This window comes from Caretta caretta, chromosome 2 (genome assembly GCF_965140235.1).
Source record: "Caretta caretta isolate rCarCar2 chromosome 2, rCarCar1.hap1, whole genome shotgun sequence".
Classification (NCBI taxonomy): domain Eukaryota; kingdom Metazoa; phylum Chordata; order Testudines; family Cheloniidae; genus Caretta; species Caretta caretta.
In genome coordinates this window covers 236,498,825-236,520,937 of record NC_134207.1, presented here as the reverse complement: position 1 = coordinate 236,520,937, position 22,113 = coordinate 236,498,825, and the positions used below count along the sequence as shown (strand labels likewise).

The 22,113-nt window shown below is 40.5% G+C and overlaps 1 protein-coding gene across 3 annotated transcripts in view; it reads right to left on the bottom strand.

The window, feature by feature from the left end:
* The window catches only part of GAD2 (glutamate decarboxylase 2), a 53,165-nt gene that overhangs the window by 21,822 nt on the left and 9,230 nt on the right, over positions 1-22,113 (bottom strand). For all 3 annotated transcript variants that reach the window (XM_048837835.2, XM_048837834.2, XM_048837836.2), the window contains 3 exons: positions 21,169-21,281; positions 15,562-15,677; positions 3,296-3,375 (listed from right to left, as the gene is read on the bottom strand). In XM_048837835.2, coding sequence (XP_048693792.1) covers positions 3,296-3,375; positions 15,562-15,677; positions 21,169-21,281 — 309 coding nt within the window. The remainder of the gene's footprint in view (positions 1-3,295; positions 3,376-15,561; positions 15,678-21,168; positions 21,282-22,113) is intronic.

Below are 22,113 nucleotides of genomic sequence, written 5' to 3'. Positions count from 1 at the left end.
TAGAAATGGTAAAAACAATTTCATTGAAAGAAATGGATATGTCAAAAATAAATATTTTCATGGAAAAAAATGTAATGAAATGTTTCTGTTTTTTGTCTAAAAATAAAAATTAACTCTTGGTTTCTAACCAAAACCCAGAATATTTTACCAAAAATAATGTTAGAAAACCAACACTTTGCTGGGTTTTGGTTTCATTTACATCAGAAACATTCAGGGGAATAAAAAAATGAAACAAAAAGAAAAGGAGTACTAGTGGCTCAAATAAATTGGTTAGTCTCTAAGGTGCCACAAGTACTCCTTTTCTTTTTGCGAATACTGACTAACACGGCTGTTACTCTGAAAAAAATGAAAATGTCTTAATTTTCAGCAAAAAAAGTTTGGTATTTTTGATCACTTTTTTGATCACTTAATTATGCAGAACACCCAACAAAGTTAAGAGTTTGACCCAGAAAGAGGCTTTTGGTAGAGATGGGCTTGGGCAGCTTTGCTTTGGCAAAAGATCATGATATTTTGCTTTGCAAATGAAAAAAGCTGAACTCGACCCTAGTTTTGTTTTGGGATACCAAGCCAGTACAGAATATTGTACCCCAGGGGTTCTCAAACTTCATTGAACCACGACCCCCTTCTGACAACAAAAATTATGACATGACCCCTGGAGGCAGGACCGAAGCCTGAACCTGCCTGATCCCTGCCAGCCCAGATGGGGCAGGAGGGGGTGAGGGGCAAAGCCAAAGCCCCACTGCCCCAGGGGAGGAAGGCAAAGCTGAAGCCCAAGGGCTTCAGCCCCAGACAGAGGGTCTGTAATCTCAGCCCCATTGCCCAAGGATGAAGCCCTTGGGCTTTGGCTTCGGCCCCTGGCCCAGCAAGTCTAAGACATCCCTGGCGACCCCATTAAAATGGGGTCGCGACCCACTTTGGGGTCCCAACCCACAGTTTGAGAACCGCTGTTCTACCCATTCCAAAATTCCCTTGCTTATTTGTTATGGTGTCAGACAAAAATAATATTTTCCTCTTCCTCTTAAAACTGCTATTAGGACCATAAGGGGAATAAAATAAAAAGAAACTAAAACCCAGACTTGGAATTTCTGCTCTGAATAAAGTATAATAGCAGCTGTTTACCAGCCTTCAGCATTGCCAAAATACACAGTGAGGTACACAGTTACGGAGACCTCAGTACTGTCAAAATTCATATAAGCTAGTGATTAGCTAGCCCCCAGGAGACCCAAACACACACAGGACTGTACAATAAAATCATCTGCAAGTATTGTCAAAATTCACATAGGAACAGGCAGTAAATCACCCCCCAATACAGCCAAAATATATGGTGGAGCATGCAAAAAAGTCCCCCCCCAGAGGCAAAATACAGCAGGAGCCCAGCAAGACAATCTATAGCATTGCCAACCTACATATAAGAGCATGGAGTAAACCAGATGCTCCCATTACCAATCCACACAAATGGGCAGTAGGAGCATGTGGAAGACCAGCCCCCAGCATTAGCAAAAATGCATTTTTGCTTCTTTTGGGTGGGCTGCCTGCCTGCATGATCTTATAGATTTAAAAACAGGGTCAACCAGCTCCAATACAACAAGAATACAGGCAAATTCGACTGAGTGTTGCTCAGGATGGGATCTGGTGGGCGTAGGCTAGATAAGCATCCAAAAGCTCAGATGGACCCGCAGCCCATACAATCCAAACCCTTCCTTCATAAGAGGCACAAGATCATCCCAAAACTCCTGCCTCGTGTATTTTGGGAGAAGGCCTGGTGGCCTGCTATGTTCCTTTGGCATCTTCCGGGAATGGATGAGAAACATCCAGTAACTCTGCCATTTTCTTTAAGAAGACCAGTTTAAAGTATTGTTCTCACTAAATAAAAATAAATAATTACCTAGAATCTGCATAGAATTCATACAAGATGGGCCAGATTCTGAACCCAGTTACTTGAATCTGGTCTATAGTGTCTAGAAAAAGCAAAGGTGTCATTATGAAGTGCTGGTGCATCAGGTGTTTTTTGCTCATTGTTCATACAGTCTTTAATTCTTCTGCAAAGAGTTCTCAACTTTGAGACTAGGGAGATGAGATTATGAATCAGTAGTCTGCGATTACTATTCTAAATTGCTTAAATGGTTTTCTTTTGATGAGAAGATCAGAACATTTTGATTTAGTCAGGCCTTCCATTTAATCTGGAGCCGTAACTATTCAGTAGATTATAACAATCATATTCAGTAGCTCCTAATGAAAGGCAATTTTTATTGAGAAACTCTCTGTAGGACTGGTGAGAAATTTTCCATCAAAGTTTTTTTTTCCACAACCAGAAAATGCAAGTTCCACAAGAACAGAAATTTCCGTGATAAAATTTTGATTTTTGCCAGAATTTCAGTTGTCTGTCAGGAAATTTGGTTTGTTCAGCTGAATCAAAATGTTGTGTATGGGCCCATTTGATATTATTCTGGGTCCACCTAAGGTGGTGTATTGTCTCATAGGAACTGAAGTTTGAGAGCCTTATGTCCTCATTCTCCTCCTTGGGCTGGGCGCCCTGGCAGGGTTACAGCTCCCATGATACACCACAGTTGTCTCCTGTGGCTTTACTGCCATGGTGCTTTATGAGAAATGTGGTCCAGCCAGGAAATCTAACTCATAAATGAAAATGGGGGCACGAGAGCCACCGAATTATAACTCCTGTGAGTTACTGATGGATATACGCTAGTTCCATGTTGAACTGAGTTGAAATAAGACATTTCAGCTCAATTGGACAAACTGAAATAAAATATTTCTATTTGAGGATATAGAAATATTTAAGTTTGAGCAAACCAAAGTATTTCTCTATTTCTGAATCAGAATTTTAGGGGACTTTCCATTCCATAAAAAACAAATATTAAAATGTTTCCTGTGGAATGAAAATTCTAGTTTTCAATCAGCTCTAGCTATCAGTTGTTGTAGAAGCTGTGATCAAAGGGCCAGTAGAAGTATAAGGGGCCTACCATAATCAAACATTGGCCCTGCCCCCTGACCTGCCAGGCCCTGCCCACCTGTCACCCTAAGACCCACCCCCCTGAGGTATTACTTCCGAGAGCAAGACAGACACATGGCTGGCTCCAGTCATGATTGATAGTAGTCCACTTACACTACTGCCAGTTCCTCAGTTGGTATAAATTAGTTTAAATCTACTGAAGTTAGCGCTATGCTGATTTACACGAGCTGATGATCTGGCCCTACATGCTTTCTCTGTATTCAGCCGTTGCTTGTCCCCTCTCTTAGTGTGGCATTGTAAGGAGGTATGTATGGAATCTGTACTTACCTTTCGTCACATCTAATCAGAATCACACTATCTGTGCCAATCCCCAAGGCTGCAGCTCCCTTCTTCACAGAAAAGTGACTCTGAAAAAGCATATTTGTTGTTTTGTATTATTTCTAATTATTTTTATCCAATTCAATGCAAAAAAAACCCTGCACTCTTGGAGTGTCCTTGAAAAACTAACCATAGGAGCAATCCTTTTATTCATGTAGTTTTTCAGAAACTCATCTCTATAACTTGAAATTTCACATCAGTACTCCCTCACCATTTGGAACAAAATTAATCATTCTAAACTGATTTTACTCAAAATATTAAGAACAATACTGTAGCTGATTTCAGAGCCAAATTCTGCCCTGGATGCCAACTCACAATTTGCACTGACTTCAATGAGAGTTGCCTCTGTGCATTCCTCACTGAATTTGACTTACTGTATTTAGTCCGTTGGCTAAATGGAAGGTCAGTTCATTTAATATGTGGCATCCCAAGTAAAGTGCTTCTGTTATGTGACCACTGGCCAGATAATATCATAAGCCCAAAGAAAGACCTATAACCGAGGATAGGCAAATATATGGTGCCTGATTCTGATTTCATGACAGTGTAAATTAGTTGTAACTGCACTAGAGTAAATTGAGTTACAGAAGTGTAAGATCAAAATCAGGAATGTTATTCTCACTGCATAGGATAAAAGTGGAAGTTATAGGTTAGGAAAATAGTTCAATCTAATTTCCCTCATGAGTCAGCACTTGACTCCTGAATAAATGCTTGTTTGTAATTTGGGATTACAGTTTAAGGAATTCAATCACATTTAATATAATCATTATATCAAACTGTACAGCTGAGAAACTGGTTTTGATTAACCTAAAATTGATTAATGAATCTGTCTAAAGTCTTACAGTTTTAACTACAGATCATTAAACTTTTCAAAAAAGAGTAAATACAACTTTCCTAGGGGAAATCCTCCATTGAATTCATGATTAGACAAATTAGTTATGAATCTGTTTGCCACTTGGTGTACATTAACACTTGAATATTGATGGCAGTTATGTGCACATATAACATCATGTAATCATAAGTCCCTAACACTGACTAATCAAGCAGAAGGAACATATTTGTATAGTGTACAGCAGCATTAGTGTAGGGCAAAGCATAGAAACAAGATACACTAGACTTTATCATGAAGTCATAGATGTTAGAGAAGGAAAAGACACTAGAGCGTGCAGTCCATCCCCCACCCCACCCGACCCTCACAGGATTGCGTGTGTCCAGGGACAGACTCCAAAAGAGCATTAATCACTAGCACTGCACAAAGCAATTGCTTGACCTCAGTTGTACTGCATACAGTAGAGTGCCATACAGAAGGATTTGCATACATTGGGAAAACAGAGAGGTGATGAGAAAATTGTTTACTATGACACCCCATGCAAAGCACTTAAGCACACATACATGCTTAAGTGTTTTGCCAAACTGAGGACAAAATTGACTTAATTTAGAGGAGACAGTGGTAGGAAGGGACCCAGAGGTAATAGTTAGTAATGTCACGAAAGCAGGACTGCAGTGCCTGACTGCAGCAAGAAGTGGGGTGTTAGAATATAAGTCAGGGGAGAAATAACTCTGCCACTATGTAAAATTATCTAATGTCATTTCTCTAATTACAGCAGGAGCAGAAGTGACTATATGTAAGGTTGCACTATGGTTTCCATTTTAAACTCTTGTTTTTCAGTCACTAAGAACTTTACCATTTCAGCTGAAGTTTTTTGTGCTTAGTTTCTGACCAAAGGTAATTTTTTTTAAAAAAAATTTGAGCACAAGTGTTGTGCCCTTTTTGAGAACATGTTAAAAAAATTCTTGAGACTGTTGACATATTCAGTAACAAACAGCTTGAAATCTGCTCTCATTAAGGAGAAATGCCTTTTCTGGAGAAAAGAAGTTTTGATTTGTCCATGTTATGAATCTTTGAAGATTACATGTTGGGCATGTGCAATATATGTAGCAGGGCTTTTATCTTGATAAGCTTGTGATGTGGAAATTGGGGAGTCACCCTCTACATGTATGTGGGACTAACAGGTGGGTAAAGAAAAAAATAACGAAAACGTGTGCTCAGGGCATAAAATTTTCCATTTTGAAAAATAAATTGTTTTCTGAATTTTAGGGCTGAACTGTGCATTCTAAATATTCTCTTAACATAGCTATTTATGGAATAATGTATGCATATGTTATATTAGGTGATCTAGTAAACTAATGAAAAAGTGCTGATTTTATTAAATAATTGATTTTTGAAACCCTTAATTTTTTTTCTTAAAGTTACATGAATAATTATATGTGTAGTGTCTTATCAGTCATATAACTGGCAGGATTACAACAGGGATTTTCTCTTATAGGATAAATAATTTGTTTTCCTTCACTTATCAGACTCCTGAAATCAACAGGCTTTTATTAATTAGTTTGGTCTCTCTCCTCTGTCAAATGTAAGAAATTGACTCATTGGATTATACAATTGGGTAGAAAGAAGGCTTTCCTTTCCTGAAGACAATTCTAAGCAGAACAGAGATGTGTTTATTGCAAATATTTGTAAAGGATTTTATGAAAAAGATGCTGATAATACTGGGATAGAGACTAACCCACTAGGCACTGCACTCAAAATGCAATCCTGCAGACCGTCATAGTTAGTCATAACAAAATCACTTTTGAACCAACAAGTACTGAAGTTACAGATGGAGTACGAAAGCAGTTCTCTAGGATGCCTTGTGTCCTGGCGCCTCAACACATCAATGCCACTCTTTGGTCAGACACAGCATTGCACAGATTCTGCTCAGACAGGCAGGGCAATCAGCCTGCCCTTCTTGTCTCAATCTCTATAATCCTATTCCGGGGGCAGGGATGTTAATTTCTGTCCCACTGGAGTGTACAGACATCCCCTATGTTTGGTAGGGATTATCTGGTCCTTGTCCTCTAGGAACCTGGAACCCCCTTTGGCTCTTATATCTCTGTTAAGAGGTAGGTAGGGGGACCCAGGCCCACCCACTCCTCTTGGTTCCAGCTCAGGGCTCTTAACCCAGGCAGGCAGGATCAGTTCTCATCAATTCTCCTGCTGTACCCTGAGCTCCTTCCTACCTCCCTCAGTTCTGTAGGCTTCTGCAGCCTGTGGCTCAGGTCATCCCTTCTTTGGGTTGTTGTCACTCTGGGGCCACGTCTCAACTAGCTTGCTGGCAGAACCTCCTTTCTCTGGACTGCTGGCTCCTCTGGCAGCTGCCCCACTCCTCTGCTTCTCAGCTCTTTTATTCTCCCAGCTGTGAGGCTGCCATACAGAACTAGCTGGCAGTTCCTGCATTAATTCCTCGGTTGCCGGTCCACCTGGGGTCTACACAGCCCATGGCAGGCCTATATTCCTAATGATGTAATAATATTTCTTGGTTAAACTGATCGCTGAAACTTCCCCTGTGGTATGTGACTGCAATATACCAGCACTGTACACTGGTCAGCTATGCCAAAATCATGTATTAAGTTTTCCAGTCCTGCAATCTGTGCTCTAGGTCCCCAGTTCAGTAAATCATCCCTATTCAGCAAACCACTAATCATGTTCTTAAAGTTAAACATCTGTATAACTCTTATTGACTTTAATGGGACTGAAGTACATGCTTGAAGTTTAGCACATGCTTAAGTGCTTTGATGAATAGGAATGGATTTAAGCATGTGCTTACAAGTTTGGCTAAATTGGAGCCCAGGAACCAGGCATGTAAATGGTGACTTCAGTGGGAGTTGAAGGTGCTCAGTACCTCCCAAAGGCACTCAGCATCTTCCAGGATCAGGCCCCAAGTGTTCTAAGAATAGATGTTTGCATGTAATGCAACTCTGTACACTGGCATGGTCTGGCTTGTCAAAACCACAGCTGAACTGAGTTACTCAAGTCCTGCATGTTCCTTCCCACAGTTCTGTTGTCTCTTTCGTGAAAGGGTAAATGGTGTTCAATCCAATAAACATAGGACAGTTCTGCTCAGCATTCTACCCCTCTCTGTCACAATTCTGCACTCTTTTTCATGCAATCCTTAATGTGCATGTTAAGAAACACACCCGAATGTTTTTCGCTAAGGTAAGTAAAGGGTGAGCTTTATTCCTGCAGATTCATGGACCCAGTCTTGATTTAGGGCTGGATTGTGGGTTCTTCAGGCCCGGCTTCACGAGAGTGGAATGGTGATCAACGAGCTGCTTTCCATCCCTTGTGCAACTACACAAGCGCACCCATAGCAGGTTCGCAGAAGCCCCTTGGAAGCAGGGAGGAGGTGATACCCTGGCTGACCAGAGGAAGCAGTTTCCTCCTTCTGCCCATGTGGCAGGAGCAGCACCAGGAAGGCTTGTTTTCACTGAGGCAGTCTCCCCAGCACCTCTCGTGAGGCAATGTCATCATGTGCACTCAAGCCATCGAGCCCTGTGAAAATGCAGCTGTGACTCCACTAAGAGGCTATTGACATCATGAACCTTAGAACAAAATCCTGAGCGCAGGAAGACTCTGTTGATCTTCAGACAGATTAGAGGGGAACTGTAAGACTTCGTCAAAATACTGGTAGTTCATTAACAGTTCTCTAAAGCCAGCAATTATGTTACCAATTTAAGAAAATCATTGATTTCATCCATCCAGTTATTTACCTACACATTACATGTGTGTTATGTGAAAAGACACCTATATGTTATATAGTATAATATATCAGTTATATAGAAAAGGGCTAAAGAACTGAAGACATGACATTAAATGTAATTCATTGGCTTTAAAGTCAATGGCATTACAGAAAGGATGAAATTGGCTCATTGTTCTACACTTGGTAAAATGGAATTGCTCCTGTAACTCTTCTATCTAGTAGAAAATAAAATCTTTCAGAATGCCATAAAAGAGGAAACATTGACTTGTGTAGATTACCACTAGGAAGAACATTAAGACCATATGCTCAAAAGCAACCACTGGAATATAGAGAAGCCTAGCTGTCCCTTTTTCAAGGCATTGGTAGGCTGATAGCCCTGGTGAAACTGAACCTAGAAAAGTGCATGCAGCTCTGGGCATCTCACTTGTCTGAAAGTTGCTTACAAATTGAAGGGACTGCAGAGATAAGGAACAAAAGTGATTTAGGGATAAATGGGGGGGGGGGGATCAGTCTAGAGGTTTATGCACAAAAATGCAACTGCAATTAACACTTCTGAATCCTCATTTGTATATGCAGTTGCTCAACTTGTATATACAAATATGAGCGCACAATTGTTGTTTCATTCTTGTTGGTCTACTAGTGTTTGAAGGAACTGTTTTGGATGCTCTAATTAGAAGTGATGGGATGAAATTGAGCAAAGAGAAAGCAAGTCAGAGTATTAGGAAAACTTTCCTAACAGTGAAGACTACTGATCTACAAATCTCCCTAGGGAGGAATAGAAGCTTGGTCACTTGGGTAAATTAAAACTAAACTGGACAAAGCACTCAAGAATATAGTGGACAGATCAGTTTGGGGGAACAGTCCTGTTTTGACACAGGGGTGAACAAGATAACCAAAAGGTTAAACATATTTAGCTGGCGGGGGCCGAGAGGAGTTGGTGAGAAATTAAGTCTCATTATGTTAGCCCTGGGTTAGAGTGTTGCTGGGTTCTGTGTGGCAATGAAGGGAAGAGGAAGTGAGCCCCACCCCTATCCCTTTGGCAGTGCAGAAGCTATCCAGATCTTGGATTCTGTCATGGGCTGGGGAGAACAGGGGCTGAATGCCTATACACCCCTCTGAGAAAATATGAGTTAGGAAGGTAGTGAAGAGAGATTGGAAGTAGGCACAGCCATGCTCCTTACATGCTGGGCAGTGGAGCTGGACATGAGGTGAGGGAGTGTGCTGTATCCGGTAATGGGCTGACAAAGCACACTGCCCACTTTCGTGTGACACCCCATTAACAGGAAGAAAAGCCCTGCCTTCCAGAAAGTGTATGGAGGGCAACAAAGATAACCCTGAAGAATTGAGGTTACAAGGAAAAACTGAGGAAGCTGAAGTTATTTCTCACAGGTGACATTCTTTGAGATAGCTTAGCAAGGGATTCCAGATGTATGAGATACTTATGTTTCATGCCAGCAAGGGATTACAGCTGAGTGAAGAAGGGTTCAAGAGAAACCTAGATTTGTTTTTTGAAAGGGAAGTGTTTTAAATGTAATGCTGAAAAGCAGGAAGGGTAGAGTACTGTTAATGCCAACTTATTAGGGTAGATTATTACCCAACATAAAATGGACATGTTAAGCTAGGAGATTCTTTCCTCTTTCTAAAATTTCTTAGGGTGTTTGGAATAACTTTGTTTGTCTCCATCATCCTTTGTGCCCCTTTTTTTTTTATATTGAACTTTGTAGTGTGGGAAGCACAATAAAAATTTATTATGGGGCCGTTAATGAGAGAATCAGGCCTTTCCAAAAAATGAAGAATTGAAATCATTCTGCTAATTAGATTTAAAGGTTCATTAACAATTTCGGTGACACTGAAATATATGGTGACCTATTCTTATCTTACATGATCCCTGCTGTAATATATAGATGATTATGACATTCAATCTTCTGCATATTTTATGGCTTAATAAATCATCATCTCCTAATCAGGGATGTCTGAAACTGAAGAAGAAAAAAAACTTATAATGTTGTGATCCCCAATGCCCATGTCTATTCTGGTCAGGGGGAAATTCATAAATAAGCTTTGTGAAGGGAATTAACTGGGTGGGGAATTAACTCCCAAACTCTGGGCAGGCTGAACAGCCTATCAGATAGAAGAGTGTCAGTTGACCCTCCAAGACAAAAGAAAAGGAGTACTAGTGGCACCTTAGAGGCACCTCTGTGATCTCTATGTAGAGACTCTGGAACATGGCTCCTATGTAAGTGTGGGGTCTCGTCCCCTACAATTTCTCCACATTAGCCTATTTAATGGAGACACCCTCCATGGGACAAAGGGTACGAAGAAGCTTCCCTCTGCAGTTCCACCCAGGGTTTAAATGGTGTGGAGGGCCTTATGTGGACTCTCTGCACCAGAGTGACTCACTGTAAATGTCTAATAGCAAAAGGTAGCATTTATTGCAATTCTCTATTGAAATGGAATCCTCCCAGGGTATGTGCATGCTGGTTATAGTCACATAAATGTTCTAAACACACTGAAGTAAGATATGTGTCTTTGTGTGGTGTTATATTTGCTGCTGCTAGAAGGTTAGCAGGTATTTTGTTAATGTTAGGGGAGGATAAGTTATCATAATTCTATGCCTCTCCCTGACATGCAAATATTTCTACCTTTTACATTTCAAATAATGTATCTGCACAAAGCCTTCCTCATGCAACGAAGTCCAAGGCCAACACCTGGTTTTCTTTGGTTTATTTGTGGAATGCTCCAAGGAGAAATTGTACAGGTCTGAAAATGAAACCAAGCAATCAAAGCTGGAGCTGTTGGCAGGAAGGCCCCAATCCTGCAATCTGATCTGAGTATGAGTGGACTCCTATGTCCATATGGAGCCCCGTTTACTTCAGTTGGACTCTGTGCTGGTATACGATGTAAATACATTGATTTAAATGGAGTTATTCCTCAATCAAGCCCACCAATTTTTCGAATCCTTATGTATGAGGTAATCAAAAAAGAAATGGCAATCAGAGCGTTAAAATTGATCTTAATTTCTATGTTGGGAAGAAAGCTACTTTTCTCTAGATGATGGAAAACACAACCTCTGCCCGCTTCCTCTGCATGGTTAGAGGAGTAAGTACTCTGCCATGCATTTAGTGGAGAAACTATCCCGGTTAGGAATAACTTCATACTGTATGGCACCAAATGAAAACCCTAGTCTCCAGTATCCTCAAATCTCTCCCTAAAAACACCATCATGTACGTGTTACCTCTGGGAGCCTTATCTGTGGAGCAGGACCTGGAAAACTATCTCCTAGGGAAAGCTCGCTGAAGAACAATAATTCCATTTCATGACAGTATTTGAGATTTGGAAATTTGTTTTCATTACACTGGAACAAAACCAAAACTTTAGAATGTTTTTGTGAAACAAAATTGTATCAAAATGTCCATTTTTGGATCAAAAAGGTTGATTCCTTCCTCTCTGGAAGTGACCCATTTTGCACCCCAGAAACTTACTGGCAAAAGCTTTGTCAGAATTGCTAGGATGCTGCCAAGTGTTTCAGCTTTGACAAAGCATCATTTATCAGCCAAAAAAGCATTGAGGAGAAAATGTTTTGAACAGCTCCACCCCTATGGTTTTCATTATAGTGCCAACGTTGGTCCTCATTACAATTAATGGATGTAATCAGAGCTATAACCCCCTGCACTGCTCCCAAGCATGTGACAGGAAATTCTGTGACTCCCACAAACCTACAAATTTGACTATTGGAGCACGAGGTGACCTCTGCCCCCATGCAGAAGTGCTGGTGGGTGGCGGAGGAAGGGAAGGAGATTGACCGCCTCTAAAATCAGCAGATCTACATGGATCTGAAGGATGTGCAGAAGCCAGGGATATTCTGGAGGCCCTGGGCCTCCACACTGGCTCCCAGCCTCCCGCTGACTCCTTCCAGACCCCTGGGCCATGTTGCCAGTCATTACTCTAGCTGCCATTTTTCCTTGAGTCCTTCTTGGGCAGAGTGGAATGGGGCAGCGGGTAAGTTGACACTTAGCACTATCTTACCCTCCAAACTCCTGCAGGCTTGGAGGAGAGGAGATGACGTGGAGGCAGTACTCTTCTTCTGTCACCCATGCCCAGACACGGCTGCTTTTTATCCCTGGAACCCTAGGAGGAGACCCTATAGCCCTTAATTAATCTCAAGCCCACAGATTAAGTGAAAGCCTTTTTAGGGCCTAAACTTGCAGTCCTTGAGGATCCCTAAGGTTTTGGGGTTTGCAAGAAATGCAGGCTCAGACCCTAGGCCATGCATTCCTCCGTGAGCTGACTCAGCAAATAATCTAGCTGGATTTCATACCTTTCTTAAATCTGAGTTTGCATTATGTGGAACAAAGAAGGATATTTACTTACATACTCTTAAATCATTGTAATGGCTGAGAGCCTGGGATTGATCTCACTTTATATTAGTGTAATTCCACTGAAATCAATGGAACAAACGTGGTGTGAAGCCAATGTGAATGAGCTTAGAACAATCCATAGGTGTTTATCTTTAGCGTCTCTTTTCTTTATCCTTCTACTATTTGGTTGAATAAGGGGAAATACCATTAACCTGGTTTTTTTCACTGTAACTTTTTATTTTTGTATTTAGAGCCCAGTGATTTTCAGATCAAAAGTTTTGCATTTAAACACGTGTAACTGAAAAAGGAATCTGGCCCAAAGTTACAGTATAAGGTGCAACTGCGAAGCTATATGGACAAATACGGTGCAAAATACTGTTCTCAGTTTGCATCATATACGTAACAATTTGCTTTGGAGTGTGCACAAATATACACCTGGGACCAGATCTACAGGACCAGGCATTTGATGTCAACTTCAGCTTAGCAGGGGTGCGGGGGGAACAACACACACCTGATCCTGAGGTGACAGTCCAGTCCCAAGAAGCAATTTATAGAAACTATAGGGCTGCTCTAAGTTGTGCAAAATGCCAGGGTCCCCAGGGGATTGTTCTGGCACATGGGAATTGATGCACCACAAAGGTGTTTTGGGCATCCCCACTTTCCTTGGCCTATGCAATGCTCCCTACAGTACGTAAGCAAACACCTTAGCTAAACACTTAAAGCAGTGTTCAGTCTGCTTTTCATTGCCAGAACAGCACAAAGCAGACATAATGGAACCAAGGAAGTGGCTCTAAGTCTTGGACTTTCATTGGGTTTGCAAAGTTATATAAAAATGGAATATAATGGGTGACATCCAGGATTTTTACCTATGAAGGATCCATTTACAAGGTCTCCTCTCTCTTACACCAGACTCAAACCAACATCATTGACTTGAAGGGAGTTACTCCACATCTAGTGCAAATGAGATCAGCATTTGGCTCTAGAAAGCTGTGCCAGTAAATATATAACATTAAATTTAACCCTGGTGTAAGCAGGGGGTCTTCTAACTGAAGCATACACTAGATGTCTGAATATTCATTGGCTCAAGGGGCCAGACTGTGATTTCAGTGTAAACCTGGAGTAACTCCATTAATGTAACGATGGAGGTATTCCAAATTTATGTTGGTGAAAATGAGAACTGACTCCGACTGCTTGTGCTGATATTATTGTCTTGGATTTGCTCCTGTTGGATTTTTACTTTTCCAGACACACCATCTTTATTCACCTAAAGATATACAGCAATTTTATACCTGGGTTTACTATTCCATCATAAACACAAATAGAGGGGCAGAGTGTGTGGAATGCTCGCCCTGTAGCAACACTGCTTGGTAATGGCATGTTGCTGAATCAGAAAGAAGTTAACGTCAGGTTGAATTGTATTACATGGACAAGGTGGCCAGTTGGGTGTGCTAACTGACATCCAAAAATCCCCGAGTCTGTTCTGATTCTGAACAACACTTCTATTCTAAATAGGATTATGCTGCTGGGATTATGACATTTCTGGAACCGTTTCTATTATACTTTAAAATAAATAAATAAAGCACCCAAACCTGCAAGTTTTGTGTAATGAACTAAGGGTTAGAGGACTCAAATAACTCAGTTTCATCAAGCAATATCGTAAAAGGCATACTACTGGATATTTTGTGGGAAACTATAGTTCACAGGGTAGTTTGATCCCTGGAAACTGGGATTCTGCATTGTTATTTGTGGTTTTGCAGCTGTTTTGTGGAAGGGGCAATAACTGTAATTTAAGACCATTTAATAATATAACTATCAGCTCTCAGGGATTATATTACATACTGTGGCCTTGACAACACACTTGACTTTGGAATACATTTTAGTCACTTTAAGTAGCAATATTCCTGCCCCTTAGCATGAAAACTCAATGATGTTAAGGCTCATTTCATTATTTTGAGACGGATAGTAAGATTTGATTCATTGTTTACTGTTCCAGTTCTATGAAATATTGTTAGATTACATAGTGACCAGAGGGAATTATTATTTTAAACAACCTTGTTTGTAAGAATTTGCTGGGTTCCTGGTTTTCTATTGATTATGTATCCATTGCCGCATGGCCTTTTTGGATAGTCATTATTATTTTATGGATTATTTTTCTCTGTGATTGCTGTGGGGCCAAATTCTTAGCCCAGCTGCTCTGCTGTATAGAGCCTGCAGGACCATCTAGTCTCTGCAGACATGGGAGCAAACACAGATCCTGAAAGGGACCTTCCCTGCAGACATCCATGTAGCAGCTTTGAGGCCACTTAACCCTTTGTCCTTCCCAACGGTGGACACCCCAAATTTGACTGTTCACATTGCCACATATGGCACTGATGTCTTTGAGGATGAGGCCTGGGGAGGCACTGAGCATGTGCAGCGCCCCTGCTGATGCCCTCGGCTTAAAGCAGTCACTTGGAGGGAAATCTAGAGGGGGAGCATGACCTGTCTTCTCTTTCCACCCTCTTCTCCTACATGGGGAGGTTAATACAGCGCTAAAGCCAAGAAAATTCCATCATGGGGAGAGACAGGAGTGGGAAACTCACTACTTCTCCCACACATGGGGCAGTTGTGGTTTTTTCCCCTCACCCATCCCATGTGTGAAGCCACCTCCCCTCATCCTAGCACTGGTCAGCTCAGTGCACAGCCAGTTTATGCAAGTGCCTAGGGCATATGCATCCCTTATTGCCAAAGAAGCTGGACTCAGGGTTTGGTTCATGCTGATAAATCAATGGTAAACTCAGCCTATCCCCCATGTTCAGCAGCAAGCATAGATCTGATATTTATTCTACTGCATGTATGGCATTTAAATATCACTGTCTTCATGTATGTTATCACACTGTTATTAAATTATAGTAGGAACAGTGTCAGTTACTGATGTTTGGATTTACAGAGACTTGCTATTTCTGTTAGAGCAATATAAACAGAGAAATCACTGCCAGAGTGTTATAGAGCCTGATTCTGAGCTCAGTCACACTGGATTTCGCAGTAAAATTTACACTGATATAAGTGAAAGCCAGAAAGACACAGTGATTTATAGATCTTGCTTTAGAATATCATACATTTCAATATCAAGCATTCAGTATATCCCTTCATGTAACAACAGTATATCCCTTTTTATTACCAGTGAGAGTATAACAGAAATGAAGCCAGGTAGCTACAAATCCCTTGCTAGGGTATTCTTTCTGTCCTGGTTTAATTAAGAAAAGAAGTTTAACAAACTGGATAAAATAGAAACACATACATGCTCTGAGGTGAGGGCAACCAGCCTGGGAATAGCTGCCATTCCTTTCTCTTTGACTTCTGGGAACATCTTGAAACGTGCAATCAACATAGCATACATGTTAGATATGGCACCACCTGGAGTCCACAGTAATACACTGTTATTTTTTCTATGCATTATTAACATCATTTTAATACAAACACTCTTGTTACAGTTTTTCCAACTCAAGTTCATAGGCAAGGGAGCATGAATGGTTCTTGCTCATTGTTCCTCTAATTGGGGGGCATAGACCAAATGGATCTATTAACACCCCTCCCATGCCCCAAGGTAAGGACACATGTGAAAAGTTAAGCTGGCCAAAATGGGGTCATGGGTTTCTGCCCTCTCCCCATTCCTGGGTGCCACTTCCCCCCATTCTCCAAACATATCCATCTCTTTCCTAAGAACAGTTGCACATGCTGCTAATTTGTATTCTTATGTGATGCTCTGATCCCATATGTGAGAAGGCAAAGGGCCTCTTTCAACGTGTAAAACACCACCGGAAAAGTTGCCAAGTGGCACATGAGAGAGACATACTCTCTGCCCTCAAAGACTCCAGCATCTGTCCCAAATCCAGTGTCCTGGATATACCACCAGGTCAAAGCATTAGGGCAACCAGAAAAAAAGAAAAGAAAAGAACATCAGTCCAACAATAGTTTTTTTTATTTTAAAATCTATTCACAACCCTGCCCTCTGAAAGGATTTTTTTTCCACAGTGGTGTTGGGGGATGGGGAGGGATTAAATTTCTCTAACAATATTCTATCAAAATCATTTTCATACATTGATTAAAAATATCAGTTTCAAGTGTCAGATTGATACACCTTGTCTAGAGCTGAACTATGTTTTGATCTACATAATTCAGTTGCTAATGCTTAGATTAAACAATTTAGACACAAGAAACACAGTAAAAGGGTGCTCTTCGGTTTCTTTTCTTTTTAAAAGCTCGGTAAAATGGACCTGTAGTTCAGCAAGATATATATATATAGCCTGGATATAGCCTAACAACCCATTGTTACTATGGGATATAATGCACCCCGGCTGCAGGTTTTACAATAGTTCTGTATCTGTTTAATTGTTATATTTTAGGTTTAAAAATGGTGGGGCAGATTGTAAGCAAGTGTAAATCAGGGTAACTCCATTGACTTCAATGGAGTTACATCACATTACACCAGCTGGGGCTTCGTCTGGTAAATTTCACATTGTTTTGACTTTTACTTTTTGTTACAGTGAACAAGGAGTTATGTATACTATTTCACTGTATGCCAAGAATTGTGCTTGTATCTCCCTTTCTAACTGATACTCTAGTTCAGGGTTTTTCTTTAAATTAAGACTAATCTTCAGTCTTTATAAGACGTGCATTTCATTCTGATCTCACTTGCACTGGTGTAAATTAAGATTAGCTCCACTGAAGTCAATGGAGTTGCACCGGTATCAAACTGGTGTGAGAGCAGAAGCAGGCTTGTAAATGGTTTATTCTTTACAACGCATTGTGAGGTATGTAGGTATTTTAATGCTCATTGTTACAAACGAAGAAATTGAAGCAGGGAGGTTAAGGCCAAATTTACATGCCTAAAGTATTCAGTTGCCTCACTGTAGAATTATATGCCTAAATTAAGGCAGCTGAGTCTTAGAAATTTGGTCTAAATAACTTGTCTAAGGCAACAAATGGAATTAGTGTCAACACCAAGTTAAGAATGTAGGAGTTCCTACATCAACGGACTGTTTCTATCACTCCCTTTATTGTTTAGCCATTTAGAATTACATTTATTAATGGGCCTCAGCCTAGGCTCTCATTTTTGCAGACACATTTTTATGCCCATAATTAATTGTGGGTGCCAAAGACACCTGCAAAAGTACAGCTCAAAATCAGGTCTGTATATGGTCAATTGCAGAGAATGGATGGAGTTAGAGACTTTTCTTCACAGCAGTGAGAGCTTTATATAAAACTATTCTTTCATTTGGAGATGCAGGGATTAGAACTAAATGGGGATGGTACAGTACCCTGACATAGAGAAAAAGACAAAGATGGTTTTGACTATTGCCGAAACAAGCGGATCTGGCACAATAGCTACTGCTTCTTAAGAAGTGTGAAGTACAGTATAAACAAGTAATCTGCTCTGATCAGAAATCATATATGAATGATACAAGACTACATTCCAGATGACCAGTGTGTATATGTGCATTCCATAAAACCAGGGATTGTGGAACCCGGACCCAAAACTCCTCCTTTTCCCCTGAAGCTAGTTTCTCCTCTGCACAGGGAAGGAAGATTCCTATTTTGGACATAGGAGGACTATACATAGGGGTGCTGCCTTGTTTTTGTGGCTAAACGGCATATTTCCAGAATTTGACCCATTTGGTGAAATCCTGGCCCCACTGAAATCAATGGCAACACTTCCACTGACTTCAATGGGGCCAGGATTTCTCCAGTTGGGTGTATGTTTTGTGGGTCACTCCACCTCATATAACCACCTACCAGACTTCATAACTGAAACAGTCCCTCTACCTAATTGTGCTACTCTTTTAATCTAGCAATAAGGATATGCCTAATTACCATCCACATCGGTATTGCCTTGTCCATTGGCTTGTACTGTCCAAGCAGTATTGTTATTAATCCTCTTTTCTGTACTAGGCTTTTTTACACTCCAACAGGGCTGCTCCATCATGTAGTTTGAACAATTAAAGAAAGTCTTTAGAATCTATAAAGTTGTTTTATTAGTTGTGATTAAAAGCTTGGTGGGAAATGGTTTTCCTACCCCACAAGAATTTTCGAGATTTCAAAAATTTTTCCATCCTGAATCATGGGAAAAAAAAAAGTGAAATCTTAAAACATTTTGAGACCAGATCATCAGAAAAAAAAAAATTAGATCAGGTCAACTGAAATTTTTCTTTTCAGTTTTGACCTTTTACATTTTAAAATCTTTTTTGATGTAAATTAACAAAAATTTTAAAACAAAACATTGTTTCACACTGAAAAATGAAACTTTTTGTTTTGAAAGTGTTGAAGTGTCTTGTTTTGACAATTACAAAACTTTTTTTCCAATTATTTCTCAAATCAGGAAATTCATCAATACTGATCCTTTCCCACAAGCAGTTTTGGTTTTGACTACTCAATGTTTTCTGATGCAAAAATATTTCATCAGAAAATTCCTGGCCAGCTCTAATTGTGAATGCAGACACTGTACACACAGGCTCAATAACTCCCTAATCAGAGACAGCATTTTTCTTTGTGCCACCTCCTGATTAGTAGTGCTGTGCAGAGAACAATTAGCTAAAAGGCAAACCCAACCATCCAGTACATCTCAGGTGTAGAAGAAGGGATTGTATGCAAAGCAGAAACAATGAACACCCCACAAATGAAACCTAGAGTAGCAGAATACAGCTAGTTAGTAGGACATACTGTTAACTAGTATGGCACCATGACATGGTGAAATCCTCTGACCTAGAGGAAGCTTTTAGAGGCAATGAGACAAATTCAGATGTGATATAAACAATGGTGTAAGTTGCACATTGAGTGTAAAGTTGGTCAGAAAATAGACGTGAGTGGGTTTAAGTGGTACCTGGTTGCAGATTCCCTTTGCTTCATCTTATCTTTGCTTGTCTTAGAGGAGGCAGCATTGTCTAATGGCCTTCTGTTCTCAACTTTGCGACAGACCTGCTATATGACTTTGGGCAAGTTACTTCACCACTCTGTGCCTCCGTTTCCCCTCTCATTCTTTGTCTGTCTTTTCTATTTAGATTGTAAGATCTTTGGGGCAGGGACTTGTCTCTCACTGTATGTTTGCACAGTGCCCCATACAACAAGGCCATGAGCTTGATTGGAGCCTCCAGGCACTACCATGATACAAACAATAAATAAAAATAATAATACCCTCTTGTTGATTGCTAATCCACCTCATTTGCCACTTGCTGAATGTTACACTTGCTTTGCTAACCCACCGAATGTCAAATCAGTGCAAGCTACACAACTTTAACACTTATACTCATTCTCTGACCACCTTAACATCCAACATGTAAATTACACTACAGTTGATTTGGTCCAGAGTCTTCCACGGGAATTGAACCAACATAGTCCAGGCTGAATTTGACCCATAGTCTACAAATAGCTATAGAGCCATGTATAATATTGACTTTCAGCAAGGCACAATCCAGTCCTCCCTCCTTATGTCAGGAGAAGGAAAGTGACGATAGTGTAATCAAGGAATTGCTCCTATCTGTACACTATTGCTGATCGCACTGCAGTTTACAGTCTCTCACTTTGTCTACTTAACCCCCTTCTGGTTTTCACATTCTGTATGTGAAGTGCTTTGGCTGTGAGCAGGCACAGTAATACCCACGAACAGCAGCAGGTTCCTGTGCATTATGGAACAAAACTCCCCCTGCTTCAGTAGGAATTAGGTCAGATTCATATAGTGCTATTTAAATGCTCATTAATAATAAGTAATATAAATTTCCCGCTCTCACTATGTTTGAAATTCACCCCTGTGCAAAGGGCCGGAACAAGGCCCAAGAGCCTACTTAAGCCCTCTTGAGTGGCATGTGAGGTGGGCTTTGCACTGGTCCTCTGCACAGGAATGAACTTCACACTCAGTGTACGTGGGGGGGCTCAGAAATACCTGTGATGATTAGCTGTGCAGTCTACTCATCGGGTGATAGTCAAAACATCTTTTCCCCCCCACCCCCTGAGGCCACTAAACCTTTCTTTCCAGACCAGATTCCTCCCCCAGAGGTCATGCTTTTGTTGTGAAATTGACAAAGGTAATCTATAGGGTGCTAAGTCTTTGTCCCTTTTCTGGATAGTTTCTGTAGCTTTGGGAGATAAATACATACGTAATTTTAAATAATAAAGTTTCAGAGTAAAATGGGAAGTGAAGAAGAATGTAATGCAAAAGATTAAATGGCATGCTGAAAATATGAGTCGTCTCAGGGAAATAGTGCTTGGCACTGACAATGATTCCTCTATAGTTAATCATACTCATTTCTTGACTTATTGATTTGCCTCGAAGAAGCTAGGGCTCTGATCTTGCAAGTGCTTGCACACTTGAATAACTACTCACATGAGCAGTCCCCTGGAATTCAATAGGACAACTCACCTGTGTAAAATTATTCGTATACATAAGGATTTGCAGGATCTTGGCCAGGCTTTGTATTTACTGATAGGGATGCTACATTTTCCTGCTCACTTAAATTTCTACTGTAATGATGGAGGGCATCAGAGTGTTTCTCTGTCTCATTAGTAATACTATATTATTTTATTTTATGTAATCCATAAGGAAGTAGGACCATAGCAGAACTGCAGGGCAAATGTCTCTTCCGATTATGTTTTCCATGTACCACTATTGCTGTTCATAATGCAGCATAAATTTGCTTGAAGGGAGTATTCAACAGTGACAGACATTAAAATCCCTAATCACATCCCTGAATTTCATAAATATGCAGTACTTTTATCCAACAGAGGACAGCGGTTATTATTAGTGAGTGACCTCTTGAAACTGTGGATTTCACTGTATTGACTCTTTAGCTAGATTAGTTATGAGGTCTGTCACAGTATAGTCTGAAACACAAAGAAAGCTTGAAATGTCATATACCAGGTGAAAATATCCCATCGCCACAGCCCCCTGGCCAGCCAATCATTTCTCTCATTTTCCTTAGCGTGACATATTCCAAAAGTACAAACACTGGAGCAATTTCATAGGTGAACCTGAAATGCAGTAATGGCCATATTTTATTCTTTTTATTTAAAACATTAATTTACTACTTAAAATATCTACACAATTGTTTCCATTGTCAAACCCTGCATCCATATTATGTATATATACTGTATCAGCATACAGTGCAGAGAACTATATTTTGCAGTATATTTGATTACTTTCTTTCTGCCTTGAAGTTTAACTGTTTAGAACCCCACACCTGTGAGGTGCGGAGGACTCTGCTCCCATTGACTTCAGCAGGAGTGGAGCTTGCTCAGCTTCCTGCAGGACAGGGGCTCACATTATTACCATGCGTTCAAGAGCTATTGACCAGAACAAGGCCTTTCACTTCACATGCAAATAAAGTCAATGGGACACAGTGCACAAAGAAAATCATGAGCATACCACACTTTGTAGGCCTGGAGCCTTAGAAATAAACTTTGGGGCTGACCCTGCAGCCCTTCGCCACTTGGCTCGTCCCACTGAAACCAATGGCACTAACCCACCGGAGTCCGGATTGCAAGGTCGGGTTCTTTGGTAAGCAAGTCTATTTATATAACAACAGCTGTTTATGTTTCCATTTCACATTTTACTTATTTATGTTTGCAAAATACAAAACTATTTCCCCTTTCATTTGCAGGAATTTTATCAGAGCTGTCATTTTATTTACGTGATGAATTTTTTTTATGGGCGACAACATACAAAACAGTTTTAAAATAACATGCTGGCTGTATTAAAATTTAAAAGGCAGACAAATGATTTTCCTGCTAGTTTCACATAAAAGGCTTTCTTTTACCTACAGCTACAGCAAATACTGCGGAATCTAATTTTAAAATTAGCCTA